Raw genomic sequence first — 15351 nt, forward strand, 5'->3', positions numbered from 1 at the left:
AGCATTTGATTTATTTTAATTGTAAAATATGTCAGAGCTTCTAATTTTTTTATTTTAATTTAATTTCGTTCTTTTTTTTTTTTAATTTAGTTTCGTTCTTATTGTGAATTTCTTGTAATTCGAATACAGATACCATAAATCAATTCATTTTCCCTTGCATTTATTTGATACAATAATGATTGTCTTGTGTTTTTCTAAGTGAAATGTGGTTCTTGTTTGATACAGTCTCACTTCACTTCATACTTTCAAGTGGGCTACCCTTAACGTGTGGTTATTACTACAACTGTGGCTCATTTCTGAAAATACAAGCCTTTAAAAGAAGTCCATCCACCAAAACTAAAGAAGTCCATCCACCAATGACTCGTTAACTGTAGCTCATTTCTGAAAATACAAGCTTTTAAAAGAAGTCCATCCACCAAAACTAAAGAAGTCCATCCACCAAAGACTCGTTAAGCAACACGTTCATAGTATCAACGAGCACCGCTCCCTCCTCCTCCAAAAGTTTGATATGCTCGCGGCACTCCTTGATACGAGGATGCCTTCTCTGCGGCACCAGCTTCAAAGCACTCATTCCAGCTGCTAGCTTCTTCTTTTTCGTTTCCATATCTTTCTTATTGTTTTCAATGGCTACATAAACTCTTTCTTTAGCATCCGAAAAGGTCAAACCAGCCTTAATTAACTCATTTACCTTGATTATGGCATCGATCCTTTTTTTGAACCACCCGATTTTCACGTCCATGCAGTCGAAATGACACATAGTCGATCTGTAGCTTTTGAGTTTTTTAAGCGCTATTTTTATTGAATATTCTTTTAGACTCTCGTAAATTACACAAATATACTCCCAATCTTCCAAGTCTTCTTCTAGTGTAGAATTGCATCGTGCGAAAATGTCCCCGTATTTTTCAAAGATGGATTTAACAAGTGGGACTCTCTCTTTCTTCACTTTGTCGTATAACTCCTGCATGGCAAAGAAGAAATATCAGCATATTTTGTTCTATTAAAATTTATTTCAATAAGATACTACTCTAATAGTGCTATAAATTCACCTCTGCTTTTATCCCCAAATCAGGACTCTCCAAATCTCGTTCACTTTCACTTGTATCTCCACCATCACTTGTATCTCCATCAGAAGAAGTTTTCTCACATAGCTCCTGCATTGTTAAAAAAGAATATCTAACAAATGTTTTTTTCTATTAAAATCTAGTTCAATATAATACTACAACAAAAGGCTAAATATTTGTACACTAAATCTACCTCTATTTGGGAATCTTCCACTTGTTCTGTCGGGTTTCCACAAATTCCAACATCTGTCTTAAATTCCCATAATTTTTCAACTGGGAGATAAAATTCCATCTCATCTTTTCCCTGTTTCACAATCACATTGTGCTCGAGGGCATATGTGAGGGCCTCGTTGAAATTTATGTGAGGGTGTTTGTAGAGGAAATAGTCCAACAAATTCTGCTCGGTAGGTGCGATGAGATCTGACTTGAAAAATGATAATGCTTCTAACATGGAAGATGTTAACAAGTCAATATCATTTCCTCGAGAAATAAGCCGAATCAAAGTACTGGAATTAGCTTCTTTGTCTTGAAAAACCAATTTTCTTGTCGAAAAAGCTGATACGGATGGAACAGAATTGACCCGTCCATAATTTCTCAGGGATGACGATCCACCTTCAATGAGATCTCTAAACGACCAAATGCATATAGCTGAAGATAAGAGAGTCTGGAATTGTACTCGTTGATCTTGATTTTGGTGCGCCACCATAATATTGTACATTTTCGAGCTCAATCGATTAAGGGTAGTAGCAAAATCAATATCCTCAGATATCAATAAAATATTGGCAGGCGGATCATGTTCTAAAGCCCACAAGAGCATCTCAAGCATAATTGTTTTGTCCGCTAAGTCACAAAATGATAATTTATTATTGAGAAAAAACGAACAGTCGAAAACACATGAAATTAAATTTAAAAAAAAAAAAAAAAATCACATCAATAAAAACACATGAAATTAAATTAATAAAAAAACAAAATAAAATCACATCAATAAAAACACATGAAATTAAATAAAAAAAAAAACCAAAAAAAAAATCACATCAATGAAAGACATACCCCGAGAAAAAATGTGATTCATCTTTATCCCGCTACGGCCGAGAGTCTCACAAATTTCACTCTTCACTTTTTTCAGGTTTCCAAATCCTGAAATCGATACTTCACCAAAATAATTTGCACGTCTTAGGGCTGTTTTTATGTTTCCAAAAATACTTGCATAGTCGTCGAAACCCTTTGGAACGGGACAATTTTCGATATCCCACCACACGGACGTTAGAACTTGTGCAAACTCATCCTGAACACAATTATCTATAGACATGGCCGAAGAAGATTTAACTGCACCGAAAGTATGTAGGAAGAAAAGTTTTAACTGCACCGAAAGTATGTAGGAAGAAAAGTAGATGAAGGAACGAGGGCATAAGTTTAAGTCCAAATTTACTCCTAATCAACAAAATTTGCAAGCATTCATCTTTGTAAAATTCCAGATTTCCCACAAGAAAAACGACTCATACATAATAAACAAATAAACGGTTTTGACAGTTATTATACCTATGCTTGAGCCGTCGAACTCGTATTCCTATTCCGCTCGCCGTTGAACGTTATTGACCGTCGTGATTTGTGGTCGAGCCAACTCCTTTTATGAATAGCGACAATTGGACCCTAGCGAGAAACTTGTGTTAATAATTTTTAGGTTTAATTATTAAGAAAACAAATTGTAATATTTACCATGTTTATTGGGCAAGTGGGCTTGGTCCTTTGCACCCCTGCACTATGGTTATTGTTGCAAAGCCACCCCCAAATTATCAAATGAGACAAATTAGCCCTGCACTTCACTATCAACCCTTGTAATTTTAACTAGGTTAAACATGAATACACAATTACATATTTGCCCTTACTAGTATAAACCACTAAAAAAATAGTTTTATAATTTTCTAACTCAAGAATTTATATTTGAACATTTAAATAAATGACATTTAATTTTTTTTAAATAATTTTCCAACTCAAGAATTTAAATTGGAATCTAATTTTTTTTTAATTATTCAGATTTTACAGAATTCCCGTATTGTTTCCCATATTTATGAAGAAGTATTCAATTATTTTTAATTATTCGTATTTTTGGCAATAAAGAGGAAGCGAAGAAAATAAGAGTAAACTGCAAAAAGTACCCCTGTGTACTCTCTAAATAGCGAAAACTCCCTTATGAAAAATAAACTAGCAAAAATCCCCCTGTAAAATTATTTAAATAGCACACTCGGCCCATTTATCATTTGAGTATTGACTTCATATAAAAAGACACAAATACCCCGGGATTTTGCAATTAATAAATTCTTATATTTTTTAAATATTTTAATTATTTTATTTTTGTTATATCTTAATTATAGAGGTACAATGGGGTCTTTATTTATTTTTATTTTTATTATCACATAGTTTTTGTATATATTTTAAATTATCGCTACATCAAAAGAAAATTTAAATTCCGTTATTATATATTTAAAAATATCTATACTTAATTTGATTAACAAATTTTTAATAATTTTTAAATTTAATTATTTACTATTTTTTAACAATATTTTAATTTCTAAACAATCAAATTAAAAAGGAACATATATATACATATAATATATATACATATAAATACATTTTTAGGGACAATTTCGTGAGTTCACGTCCAAAAACCTACTACCAGTCGCGCAACCTGCGAGTGGCCACACTTAAGTCAACCGGGGGTTTTGCCTTTGACTAAATTTCACAGGGGAGTTTTTGCTAGTTTATTTATCATAGAAGGGTTTCTGCTATTTGGGGATTACACATGGGTACTTTTTGCAGTTTACTCAAGAAAATAATGGAGGTGATGAGTGATAAAGATGAGGAGAAGGATGAAGTTGACTGGGCGGAGTTGCTTAACTCGGATGGTGAACTAGCTAGGTCGGACACTGAGTTGATCTGGTGGGATAACTGAGTCCAACTCGTTTGCAGATCAACCGTTTGAGAAAATGTCTCTTAGAAGAAATGAACAAGACAAGTGTTTTACAATAGCAATTGCACCTTCCTTATCGCCCGGAAGCTGGCTCGCTGACGGGGCCCACACATCGGCCCCAGCTGCCGATGCAACACAAATTGCAATGTATAATGTATGTACATATATATCTCCCTTCAAATTAATCTCTTTTGGTTATGTCAAAATGTGCTATGTACCCTCAGCTATACACACACTTTTAGAAGGATTATTATTCCGATGCTCGTTTCTTTGGATTTTTCGATTAGTCATTGTGCGTTAGATAACGAAATTCAGGAAGCTAATGCTACCAAGAATATAAATCAGATTAATTAGCAGAATATAGGAATTTCTAGTACTCATAATTATATTAATGATCTTATTTGTTGTCTTTCATTTTCCCTCTAGTACATTAAAAAAAAAACAATTGATTTATGAGAAAATGAATTAATAGATTCAGAAAAATTCAAGGGCACTTGGGCCTGCCGCCGGTGGTGGTCATGCCGGTGTAGCATTTGCCGCATTTTTCCTTATTACCGTATTGCCCCGGAGGAACACATTTGCATCTGTCGCAGCATGTTAGGCAAACTCTCATGCACACATTCTTCCTCGAGTGGTTTTTGCACCTCACCACACATAGCGGTATGCACTCTGTTCATATTAAAAATAAATAAATAAATATTATTTAAATAAAAAGATTTGCAAGTTACTGTACGAGAGTGTAGATTTACCTAGTCTGTTTCTTGGTGGTCGTACTGCTGGTGGTGGTGGTGGAGGTGGTGTCTTGATCGCCGGAGGCGGTGTTGGTGTTGGTGGTATCTTGATAGCAGGAGGTGGTGTTGGTGGTGGTGCTTTGACTATCGGAGGCGGTGTTGGTGTTGGTGGTATCTTGATAGCAGGAGGCGGTGTTGGTGGTGGTGCTTTGACTATCGGAGGCGGTGTTGGTGGTTGCACTATCGGAGGCGGCGGCGGTGGAAAAACTGGCTTTCCGGGGTAGAATTCACTAAGGATCTCTTCTTCCCTTTGTGATGAAACCTACAAAAAACCAAAGGGATTAAAGATAAAGATTAAGACAAACTTAGTAATCTTGTTAAAGAAATTAAGAATATATAATAAATACTAGAAATTAGTAAAAATAAATAAAAATAGGGGCACTTATGTATACATTGGTGTTGATTAGGAGAAAACATGCTAGAACAATGAGCAAAGCTTTTGAAGCCATTTTTTTTTTCTAAGACAGAAAATTTGCAAGTGAAGTTACTTAGAGAGAGATAGATACAAGTGTAATATATATAAAGAGAGAGTTTGCAGTTTCCAAAGTCTTGAAATATCAAATAATTTGCCAGCTTCAAGTGGACCAATGGGGAGTGATTGTGTCTTAGTATGGGTCTTCTCTGTGATCTACTAATAACTTATAAGTATATATAAATATATTTATCAATGCACCCTATATATCTACCAATCTAGTTTGGCAAGCTATTTTGACAGCTTGCAAATTATACGAGAGACATAAACTATGTAAGGCTAACTATAAGATAAGTTTGGCCCAATAACTGTTGCAAGAAAATTCGAACTCGGATCAATTGATAAAAATTTACTTACTTCAACTGCTAGATGGTCGCTTGAACCCGGATATTATTTATTTGGGTCTATTTTCACCATAAAATGTGTAAGAAAACCACACAATTAAATTATTAAATATTTTGCCGTACACGAGGCTTTAATTTGTTCTTGAAACTTGTAATCACCCTTTACCGACCTATTTTTGCTTTATGAATTATTAACACGCACTTCACCTCTACTGTGTGAGAGAGACAGACTCAGTAGTAGTTCATATTGTAAATAAATATATAATATGAAAGTGTTAACTGAGATACTCTCTCGAGTCGAGCATCTCCCACTTGTAGTATGAAGTTAAATTTTACAATTTCTATTAAATAATTATTATTCCCATTAAATCCAGCTATAATGGGGTTGGCTTTTATCTCATCATTTACCAATTATTTTAATTCAGTAAATAAATAAATATAATAATAATAAATAAATAAATAAATAACGTCAGTATAGTACAAGTATAAAGTATAAACAACCAGTTTACTACTGTTTGCCTTTAAAAACTGAGTCCACGTGGTATCACATGTCACTGCCGGCATTAGTCAAACTAGTCAGTCTCACTATATTTTAAATCACTAAATAAATAAATAAAAACAAATTTAAATAGAGCAAAGTATGAAGGAGAAAATGGTAATTTTATAATAGTGTTATTTTTTATTTTATTTTAGAAATTATAGTGTTATTACTCGATCAGTTTAGATGGTAATTATGCGTGTGTTTCTTTTTATAAATAGACGTCTCCATTGGAGCCATTGAAACCATTGAAACTTGAAAATAGTATTCATATAGTTGTTCAAACTTAATCGGGAATTTAGATTCTACACCTGATTAATTATACTGGGTGAATTTGAACCATCGATTTAATTAAATAACTATTAATTAAGCACACATACACATGAGTGTGTGTAATTATATGTATATCTACTGTTCAAATTCAGTCAATATAAATAATCAGATGTATAAGTAGCATCTAATTTCCGCTATTCAGTGAATAAAAAACACAGATTGATAATTATTATTCCATAAAGAAGTTTATTAGTGACCCAATCACTAGGTCTTACAACAACACACAAACAAACCAGTTCAAAATAAGACAATAAAATACTATTACAAGTTCATCAAAATTAATTTACTTATTCATGGGCACTTGACAATATAGCCATGGATCATAACTTTGTCCCAGTTGCTGCATTTCTTGAATCCAGGCACAGGCACACATTTGCACTTATCGCAACATGCGGTACATGTTTTCATGCAGTGCCTTTTCGGGCTAACGAGCTTGCAGTAAGACGCGCACATTCCCACGCACCCTGCAATAATAACAAATCCATTGAATTTGTTTATATATTAATTAATAGACGGACTTTTGTGGTGGATTTGGAATTTTACAAGTGAATTACTTATAATATATATATATATATATATATATATATATATATACATGTACTTACCGTGTGGAGGAGAGGCCGGTGGATATGCATGACGTGCCTTCGGCGGAGGAGGAATCGGGGCGTGCAATGGTGCCTTCTTTGGAGCCTTTGATGGTGCATGAACCGGTGCTTTCGCGTGATGATGGTGGTGAGAATGATTATAGTGATGGTGCTGTAATAATAGTAATCATTTAATTCAAGAACATATATTGTAATAAACTTGTTAAATTTATTAATTGGAGTGAATAATTCAATATATAGTTATGAAAAAAGAATAAAGAAACTAATCAACTATACCCCAGTTTCGAGATTATCTACCTCTTCGACAGACGACGAACCCTACAACAACAAGAATCATCGATCATTTTTCGCGATGAAAAAAAAATTGAAATAATGTCTAGTTGCATTAAGTAATATAATTAAAAGGGAATTAATTATGTGCTAAGATTTGTACCATTGTTGTTGAAACGAAAAGTACGAGGGCCAACAGAAAGAGGGCCGATTTTGCAGCCATTTTCGGAGACGAAAGCTAAATTAAAACTTGAAATAGATGAGTAGAGAAGTGATGGATATATTATGTAAATGCATGCACATATATATAGAGCTCCAGAAAAAAAAGCATAAAAGGTGGGGGGAAATGTGAGGGTGCAAATCGCCAATAAAGATTAATTATGGGGTGCAAAACGCAATTTACCCGGGGAAATATGCATGAAAAGATGGTACTAGTGGAGTTGGTTTTCGGAATTTTTGCTACTCCAGATAATTAAATTTGAAAAATATAATATAAAGATTATTTATTTAATTTCAATACTATGGAAACTAAACCCTAAAGCTATTTTTATTCATTGGGCTCAATGTAATTGTCCATAACTTAAATTACTAATTTTTTTTTTTTAATTATTCCTCAAAGAATGTGTTTTATGACTTTATCATTAATTTAACAATCTTGTGTGAAAATCACAGTCTCAGCTCCATAAATCACTACAAGATTTCATTATTTGTTTATTTTTTATTATAGAAAATAAATAATTAATTAATTAATTTTTTTTTTTTTGGTTTGGCCGATTGGGTGAAGTATTTCTTGAGCCAATTAATTGGTGGATATTTCACGAAGGAAGTAGCCTTATCATGTAGAGATGATTAGCTGAATTCATTATTTTATCTAACATTTCACATTCTTTTTTAACCTTTGTTTAAAGTTGTGACATTGATTATTCAAAATTAACTAATGTAACGTTGTAGCATTAATTTGGTTGAAGCTACTTCTTCATTTATTTATGATACTTATATTGCTACAAATGAGTAAGTTTGTGTAGTAGCTTCATTCTATCTCGTTTTTTCTTTTCATTTATTTGTTTACTACTTGGACATAGTAATGAAAATAAAAAACATTTTTGCAATTAGGCCAGCTAATAGGTTAATAACATGTTACCTTTTTTTTTCTTTTCTTATTTGGTAAATTACATGTGCACCCTGAGGTATGCTAAAATAACTTTGAGGTCCCTATAGTATCGGTAATTACAATGAGCCCCCTAAAATATTGTTAGAAACCCTTACGAAATAATGCATTAGATAAGTTATTATATTAGATTCTAACAGACTATTAATTTTAGGAAGTGGTGGAGACAAAATAGAGTTAGGGAGTGAGATGGCTCGCCCATTATTTCTTAAATCCTTATTATTTTTATATAATATTTATAATTTTCTGTCTATGGTAGTATTAACGGTCCTGCGGAAAATAAATATAGTCCATTTGGTCCACAGGACATGAAATCTTTGCTCCGGTAATTTTTTCAAAGATATGGTTGTAATCAATATCACATGAACCTTAAAGTTATTCTAGCATACCTCAAGGATCTACTACGCGTAATTAAATCAATCTTATCAATATTTTCAAATGAGGACTTGGTAACTTTAATCAATTGCCACCACTTATTTATTTCGATTTCACCTTATAAATATTGGGTATATCAAATTATATATATGGATGAAGCTATATATATCTCATGAACACAGAAATGTATATAATTCTCTACTAGCATAGGTTTATTTATTCCCTTGGGTTGCAAAAGATACAACAATTACACAATAATTAGAGGGCCATCACGCAAATTACGATATTCCCGAAAAAATACAAAAAAAATTGCTAAAGGAGTGAATAAGGATGAATTTAATTAGCTGAAATCTTCTTCATCCTGAAAGCTCAAATTCAAAGTCTGCAACTTGAATCCAGAACCCTGTATTGTCTCCACCAAATTCGAAGCCACTCCGGTTGCTTGTACCGTTGTTTGCTTCGTTAACTACACAAATAAATAAACAATTAAATAAATAAAATGCCAACTTAAATAGTGTCTATATTAAGTATTAACAGTGTAACCAACAGGAAACAAGATTGATTATCCACACTTATAACTAGATAATATCTCTCGACCGAGTTGATATGTTCTTCGTCGAGTCGGTTAGATGTTGCACACAGTGAAGGTGTAATATCGTATATCAATTTACTTTAATAAGCACCGAATTTTATCTTTACTCCGATCAAATCTAGACTACGATTACATCATTATTTCTCCGAAGCTTTTACTTGCGATTTTTAATTTACTTTGCCCATAGAAACCGACATTGCGGGAAGAAAAAAAATTAAATAAAAAGGGTAAATTACAACTGCCACCCTGAAGTAAGGTCTATTTGCAAAAAAACCCCTCATTTTCCAATAATTACATCCATCCCCTTGAAATTTGTAAATGTCTTCGTTAACACCCTTTTGTAGGGGGATGAATGTAAGAAATTTTACAAATTGCAGGGGGTTGGATGTAATTTCTCAAACAAAAGGGTTTTTTGTAATGACATTTTACCTCAGGGAGGTGGTTGTAATTTACCCAATCAAAAATAACAATTCGACATTTATTCGCATTTTCATAGTCATGTGAATGTATAAACATAATGTAAGAGGCAACGAGTAGTGAAAAAATAACCTCCACGGTTGCTATTCCCTCGATAACCTGTACTTTGAGATCTGTAATTCCTTCGACTTCCTACAAAACATAACGTAAACAACGATCAAAATGCACGTAACAAAAAGTTATATCTACGCTAAAAATCATATTTTCTGATTCCTCAATCTGATAATCACACAAGGAAATCATATTTTAAGGTCAAGAGCCCGTGTATAATTTCACTAATATGAATTCAAGATTCGCTAATTCGAACGACCGCATTTAGGGATCGATTTCTTACCAGACGTACACTTCTATGCATTTTGCAGAGAGCCCATAATCAAATAGCTAGAAAAAAAATATCATAGTACGAAGCTAAAACATCATCGTTGTTTGTCAACAAGCAAAATTCGACCTCAAAATTGTGTCCCAATTGGTAACATTCATAAGCAAAAAACGAAGGAGGTAAAAAATAATATCAAAAAATAAATTCGCCACAGTCTCGATAAATATATAAACCTCACTTAAATAATAACTTCTCCCGGTCCCGGCTCGATGGAAACGTACTAAATTATTAGTTCAATAGTTTAATATATCGCTAAATTAATAGAATTTTGTTCGTCCGGACTGTATCAATTCATAGAGGTTTAAGAGTTTAACAGTACCTGCAAGGCCTTGGTAACTCCAGGAATAGCCAAGTCAGTCATTGTTCCTTCTGCCTGCACATTTTCAAACACAAGATATTCATTCAGACAATTCATCAAACAGTTGACATGCACACACAAAAAGGACAAAAAACAGCAATATAAAAAAAACCCACCTGAAAAAACATAGTGAGGACATCGGAAGGCGACACCGGCACGGAAACAGTCGGGTCCGGCACGGCGGCGGCGGCTGGCGGTGGCAGCGTATCTTCTTCAGAGACAAGGGTGCTTTCTTCCTCCGCCACAGCTTTCACCTTCAAAGACCTTAACAAAGAGTGCTTACTGAACTTCATCACCGATGAAGAACAAGAGACGGCGGAATTCTTGAAAAGGGTGTGGCATTTAATGCCGGAGAAGTGGAATTGAGGAAGGGTAGAAGAAAATGAAGAGTGAGAAGAGGGGAGAGGGTGGTAATTGGGTCGGGAAACAGAGCACAGAGATGAAGACGCCATTGTTGTGTAACAGTGAGCTTTTGGAATTGGAGCAGTGGGTTTTTCCAATTCTATCCACAAATGGAATTTGGAAGGGGATAGGATGATGTTCTGCAGTTCAATTTATTACATTTTATTTTTAATTTTTTTCTTCTTTTTTTTTTCAAGAGAAAAAATTGGAATATATACTAGTTGAGGTACGTCATTAAAAATTATATTTTATATTTATATTCAATTTATTTTGAAAAATATTAAATTTCCAATTTAATTAATTTATATAAAAATACATTTTTTCACTAATTTAATTATAAAATATTTCAAAAATGAAAAGATGTTTTTGTTATTAATTAAAAAAAATATTTCAAGAGAAACAAAAGCAAGATTTTCATTTGCCAACATTATATACCGAATTTCAAACTAAAATACACTATTATTTTATTCAAGTTTGATTTAATTTTTTACCGAAATTAAAATCGTTATTTGTGATTCGGATCAACTCTAATCATTTTTGTCCAGTGAGCAAGTTCGGTCCATGAAAGCCCATTAAAGAAACCAAGGCCCGCAGGATGGCATCGCACACAAGCGATTGAGCTCAAACGGCGAGAGACCAGTCGAGTGCAAGGGCGTTTAAGTCATGTGACAAAATTTAATGCTCGTCTTATCAACTGTCAAGTTAAACTAATTTGAAGAGGGACTTTGAACTCCAACTCTCCCATATCAAGTATTTGACGTCTTTCTATACAAGGTAAGAGCACGCATTATTATTACTTAATTCCTAACCATCATCGGAAAAATACTGACTTTGCCGTCGAAATGCTGACCCCAGCCTAAGTCCGGATTCACCTTTTTCTTGTATTACAGATCAAAGATTTTACTTGAACAATTAGTTGAAACATTCATGACTCTTCTACAATCGGAAATAATCTAACACGTAACGTTCATGACTCTTCTTGAAATAGGTATCTGGCCCGTGAATACGCGTCGCAATCCGGATCTGGATCCATGGATACAATCCGGATCCAAGAAGCGGGTTATACTAGTAGTAATATGTCTGATTAGCTTTAAAAAATCCACTTTCACCAAAGCAGTTTAATTCAGAAACAACACCCCCTCCTCATATAATTTATCTACATTCTAAAACATACATATTTGTACAGACAAAAGTAGTACCAAATCGATTCAACTGCAAAATCTCGTGAACTAATCCATTCTTCTTCGAGCACTTCATTCATTTCAAGTCACATTCAACTTGAATTTCACCACCTGCACCAAGATTGTATTATAATAAGGTTCGTTAAAAAAATGAAAATAAAGAAATACGAGCAGTAAGAATATGTATAGTGGAAAAGATCAAAACGGGGAATACTCTTTAGATGTACTCCTAGGTTCGCTTGGGCATCAGCTTCGGTGTTGAACTCCTGATAAACATTTAACATATGCACAATTACCAATATTTTACTAGAATACAAATACAAAAAAAATCCCGATCGATTTTTTTTTCACGAGCTGCATTAGTTTATTAGAGAGCAGTGAAAGATCGAGTGATAACATTTTCGACTTACTCGACCGATATGACAGATCTGGAATAAGATAAACTGTTCTTTGAGCTCTTTAGCCACTTTACACAACTCAGCCATATTCTGAGTTTTCGTTTTCCATATACCCTGAACCTGTTCGTTATTTAATAAAATGACAAGTTAGTGGAATAAGTTTTTTTATTTTATTTTTTGATTTCGTCCTATTGTATTTTGATGGTAACGAATAAAGTAGATACGAGAGACCAAAAATATATATATATATATATTACCTGCATGCAGACAAGTTTAGAATCGCCTTGAATACGTATATACTTGAACCCTTTTTGAAGAGCATAATTTAAGCCTAAAATTGCACCTCGATATTCCGCTACATTATTAGTTGCAAATCCCACACCTTCACGCAGTCGAAATACCTATCGTAATTTAAGGTGGAATAATACGTTAGGTAGTCTATTTTTTTTTTCCTAAGGATAATAAATCAAATTGGAAAAGAAAAATCGAGATAAATAGATACCACGCTTCCATCTCCAGCTCGTAGAATAGCCCCTGCACCAGATGGTCCAGGGTTTCCCTTTGAAGCACCATCAAATTCAATAATACACGAACTCTGTAAATCAAAGGTGAGAAAATACGAATCGAAATATTGTATGAATATTATTATTATTGGCGTGTGGATGAAACTTACGCGGTAAGAAGAAATTGGTAGGCCTTGTAGGAAATTATCTAATTTGGCATTTTTTAATTGAGGGTTTGCGGAAAACGAAGCTGATCCAACTACATCCTGTGGCCTCTTTTCTAAAGGACTTTTGCCAGATGATTTATTCGAGGAATTTGGTTGCTGCAAGAAAATAATTTTGTCAAATCACATCAAAAATTATGCCTAAAAACTTTTCCGACATGCTTATCATGGTTGCAGTTATAATCAACTTTGGCATAAAATTGAGAATCTAACCCGAAGAGGACAAACAATGAGCTGGCCAAAGAGATCGTCTTGCACGACTCGAGCATCAATTGAATAAATAGCATTTTTTAATCCGCGAGACGAAAGGTATTCCTCTGCTTCTTTACACAAACCGTAACCCTTAAAAACACTTACGGAAGGATCATTCACCTGAAATTTTTTTATATTTTTTTAAATTATATAACTATTACGTGAAAGTAATATTCGAAACAATTTAAAGGCTTATCAACAACCACTCGATATGACCTTATTGGATATTGCGATTCATACTAACTAACTAAACAAAACTTCGTACATGCGAACCGATTTTTTTAATTTTTTGTTCGAAACGGATAATTGGCCCCGACTTGTTGCTAAAGGAAAAACGAACCCAAAAAACGACATAGGAAAAGCTTATGCAATCTGCTAAATACATTTTTTTTAATTACGGACTTCCGAACCTAAAATTGACTATTTGACTATTTCGATAAGCTAAAGCATTTCCAAATTCCAGGTGAAATTAAAACAAAATAAAAAATCGCAGCCGATGAAAAATCGAAATGCATGTATACTGAAACGAAATCGAAGCGAGAAAAATTACGGAATCGCGAAGAAGAGATTGAAGATCATTTATGTTCTTATACACCCCAACATTATCCCCTTTCCGTACAATATAAAAAGCATCTTGTTCATCACCCATTCCTTTTTTTTTTCAATCGCTCCCCTGCAACAAAATTACAGTACCAGCATAAATAACCGCTAAATTCGGAAAAAAAAAAAACTTTAAATAATCTCTTACTTCAAACGTTACATTAACATGTGGGAGCTGATTCGAAACCCTAATTAACCTCAACGAAGAAATTTGGGGTTAATTTTATTTTATTTTATTTTTAATCAGTTCAAATGAGCTAGCTTACCTACCGCCACCGGATTATAATTCTTCATTAAAATAAATAAATTAAATAATTAAATTACCTCTAAATAATTACGAAAAAATAATTAAGGAATCGAAAAAAGAGATGAAATGGAGAGAAATTAAATGACCTTGTGATTCTCGGGATTCAGCGGAGTAATTCAACTTTCGAAGTCAAGAGTGAGCTGTTTTTGCGTGTAACAATAATAAAGAAGATGAGAAGATTTTATTACATTATTCAAAATTGAAATTTTAAAAAAAAAAAAGAAAAAAAGAAAAAGAAAAAGAATTACAGACAGTATTTTATGGTTGGGCCTATTGGCGGGAAAATAGAAACAAGAATGTGGGCTTATCTGAAAGTCCAGCCCATATGCTAGGATACCCCAAATATCTGCTCCAAATAATTAGAGGAAATTACGGTCAACCACCTGAAGTAAGATTAAATTACAAAAAATGTTTTGTTTGGGTAATTATAAATACCCCTTAACTATGAATTTGTTTACACGTTCATCCTTGCGGTGTCAAATATAGTGGAATCTTCTATATTATGTGGAATATTCTCCTGTTTGCACTCGTTTTTTTCCTGTTCGAGCCCCACATTTAGAAATAAGATGATCATAAGATGTGTTTATTGGTTTTTAAATATTAAATTTGTGGTGCCTTAGAGACTGCATTTTTCACAAAACGAGTACAAACTAGAGAGTATTCTACGGAATCTAAAAAATTTTGTTTAATTTGACACCATAAGTGTAGATGTGTAAGAAGATTCATAGTAATTACCCAAACAAGAGGGATTTT

The 15351-nt window shown here is 33.4% G+C and overlaps 5 protein-coding genes across 7 annotated transcripts; all 5 read right to left on the reverse strand.

Annotated features, from left to right (window-relative positions):
* Nucleotides 1-421: 421 nt before the first annotated feature.
* LOC148767173 (uncharacterized) lies at nucleotides 422-1975 on the reverse strand. Its single transcript, XM_088825364.1, has 3 exons — nucleotides 1255-1975; nucleotides 1047-1151; nucleotides 422-958 (listed from the first exon to the last, which is right to left on the reverse strand). Exons 1-3 carry the CDS (start codon nucleotides 1885-1887, stop codon nucleotides 422-424), a joined length of 1275 nt encoding a protein of 424 aa, XP_088681490.1. The 5' UTR covers nucleotides 1888-1975.
* Nucleotides 1976-4379: 2404 nt separating this feature from the next.
* On the reverse strand, nucleotides 4380-5439 carry LOC105960864 (Gibberellin-regulated family protein). 2 transcript variants are annotated; one of them, XM_088825664.1, is made up of 4 exons: nucleotides 5213-5439; nucleotides 4916-5082; nucleotides 4779-4858; nucleotides 4380-4698 (listed from the first exon to the last, which is right to left on the reverse strand). In XM_088825664.1, exons 1-4 carry the CDS (start codon nucleotides 5267-5269, stop codon nucleotides 4514-4516), a joined length of 489 nt encoding a protein of 162 aa, XP_088681790.1. In that variant the 5' UTR covers nucleotides 5270-5439; the 3' UTR covers nucleotides 4380-4513. The 2 variants fall into 2 exon arrangements, with proteins under 2 accessions (XP_088681790.1, XP_012840528.2); XM_012985074.2 differs by having other exon boundaries at nucleotides 4779-5082; nucleotides 5213-5438.
* Nucleotides 5440-6666: 1227 nt separating this feature from the next.
* LOC105960865 (uncharacterized) lies at nucleotides 6667-7696 on the reverse strand. 2 transcript variants are annotated; one of them, XM_088825683.1, is made up of 4 exons: nucleotides 7546-7696; nucleotides 7410-7430; nucleotides 7113-7263; nucleotides 6667-6971 (listed from the first exon to the last, which is right to left on the reverse strand). In XM_088825683.1, the coding sequence occupies exons 1-4, from the start codon at nucleotides 7603-7605 to the stop codon at nucleotides 6799-6801; spliced, it is 405 nt and encodes a 134-aa protein (XP_088681809.1). In that variant the 5' UTR covers nucleotides 7606-7696; the 3' UTR covers nucleotides 6667-6798. The 2 variants fall into 2 exon arrangements, with proteins under 2 accessions (XP_088681809.1, XP_012840530.2); XM_012985076.2 differs by having other exon boundaries at nucleotides 7389-7430; nucleotides 7546-7694.
* A 1416-nt stretch (nucleotides 7697-9112) lies between these two features.
* On the reverse strand, nucleotides 9113-11366 carry LOC105960983 (Heavy metal transport/detoxification superfamily protein). Its single transcript, XM_012985205.2, has 4 exons — nucleotides 10848-11366; nucleotides 10693-10746; nucleotides 10067-10126; nucleotides 9113-9391 (listed from the first exon to the last, which is right to left on the reverse strand). Exons 1-4 carry the CDS (start codon nucleotides 11181-11183, stop codon nucleotides 9266-9268), a joined length of 576 nt encoding a protein of 191 aa, XP_012840659.2. The 5' UTR covers nucleotides 11184-11366; the 3' UTR covers nucleotides 9113-9265.
* An 851-nt stretch (nucleotides 11367-12217) lies between these two features.
* Nucleotides 12218-14816, reverse strand: LOC105960866 (uncharacterized). The gene is made up of 9 exons (XM_012985077.2): nucleotides 14685-14816; nucleotides 14242-14364; nucleotides 13653-13811; nucleotides 13386-13538; nucleotides 13215-13307; nucleotides 12970-13113; nucleotides 12725-12832; nucleotides 12529-12580; nucleotides 12218-12425 (listed from the first exon to the last, which is right to left on the reverse strand). The coding sequence occupies exons 2-9, from the start codon at nucleotides 14338-14340 to the stop codon at nucleotides 12391-12393; spliced, it is 843 nt and encodes a 280-aa protein (XP_012840531.2). The 5' UTR covers nucleotides 14341-14364; nucleotides 14685-14816; the 3' UTR covers nucleotides 12218-12390.
* Nucleotides 14817-15351: the final 535 nt, after the last annotated feature.

This window comes from Erythranthe guttata, chromosome 11, assembly GCF_056151865.1.
Source record: "Erythranthe guttata isolate IM_541 chromosome 11, IM_541, whole genome shotgun sequence".
Lineage (NCBI taxonomy): Eukaryota > Viridiplantae > Streptophyta > Magnoliopsida > Lamiales > Phrymaceae > Erythranthe > Erythranthe guttata.

Bases quoted from the DNA above. Each gene is read 5' to 3' on its own strand.
- LOC105960983 (XM_012985205.2), bottom strand. From the start codon at position 11,183: ATGGCGTCTTCATCTCTGTGCTCTGTTTCCCGACCCAATTACCACCCT. The intron at 10,747-10,847 runs GTGGGTTTTTTT...GAAAATGTGCAG, and splicing joins TCCTCACTATGTTTTTTCAG to GCAGAAGGAACAATGACTGA. The intron at 10,127-10,692 runs GTACTGTTAAAC...TATGTTTTGTAG, and splicing joins GAGTTACCAAGGCCTTGCAG to GAAGTCGAAGGAATTACAGA.
- LOC105960866 (XM_012985077.2), bottom strand. From the start codon at position 14,340: ATGGGTGATGAACAAGATGCTTTTTATATTGTACGGAAAGGGGATAAT. The intron at 13,812-14,241 runs GTAATTTTTCTC...AAAAAATTTCAG, and splicing joins AATCTCTTCTTCGCGATTCC to GTGAATGATCCTTCCGTAAG. The intron at 13,114-13,214 runs GTATCTATTTAT...AAATTACGATAG, and splicing joins GAGCTGGAGATGGAAGCGTG to GTATTTCGACTGCGTGAAGG.
- LOC105960865 (XM_012985076.2), bottom strand. From the start codon at position 7,605: ATGGCTGCAAAATCGGCCCTCTTTCTGTTGGCCCTCGTACTTTTCGTT. The intron at 7,264-7,388 runs GTATAGTTGATT...CTATTATTACAG, and splicing joins TAGATAATCTCGAAACTGGG to CACCATCACTATAATCATTC. The intron at 6,972-7,112 runs GTAAGTACATGT...TTATTATTGCAG, and splicing joins ACCGGCCTCTCCTCCACACG to GGTGCGTGGGAATGTGCGCG.
- LOC105960864 (XM_012985074.2), bottom strand. From the start codon at position 5,269: ATGGCTTCAAAAGCTTTGCTCATTGTTCTAGCATGTTTTCTCCTAATC. The intron at 5,083-5,212 runs GTATACATAAGT...GGTTTTTTGTAG, and splicing joins TTCTCCTAATCAACACCAAT to GTTTCATCACAAAGGGAAGA. The intron at 4,699-4,778 runs GTAAATCTACAC...TAATATGAACAG, and splicing joins ACCACCAAGAAACAGACTAG to AGTGCATACCGCTATGTGTG.
- LOC148767173 (XM_088825364.1), bottom strand. From the start codon at position 1,887: ATGCTTGAGATGCTCTTGTGGGCTTTAGAACATGATCCGCCTGCCAAT. The intron at 1,152-1,254 runs GTAGATTTAGTG...TTAACAATGCAG, and splicing joins TGGAAGATTCCCAAATAGAG to GAGCTATGTGAGAAAACTTC. The intron at 959-1,046 runs GTGAATTTATAG...TTTGCCATGCAG, and splicing joins ATTTGGGGATAAAAGCAGAG to GAGTTATACGACAAAGTGAA.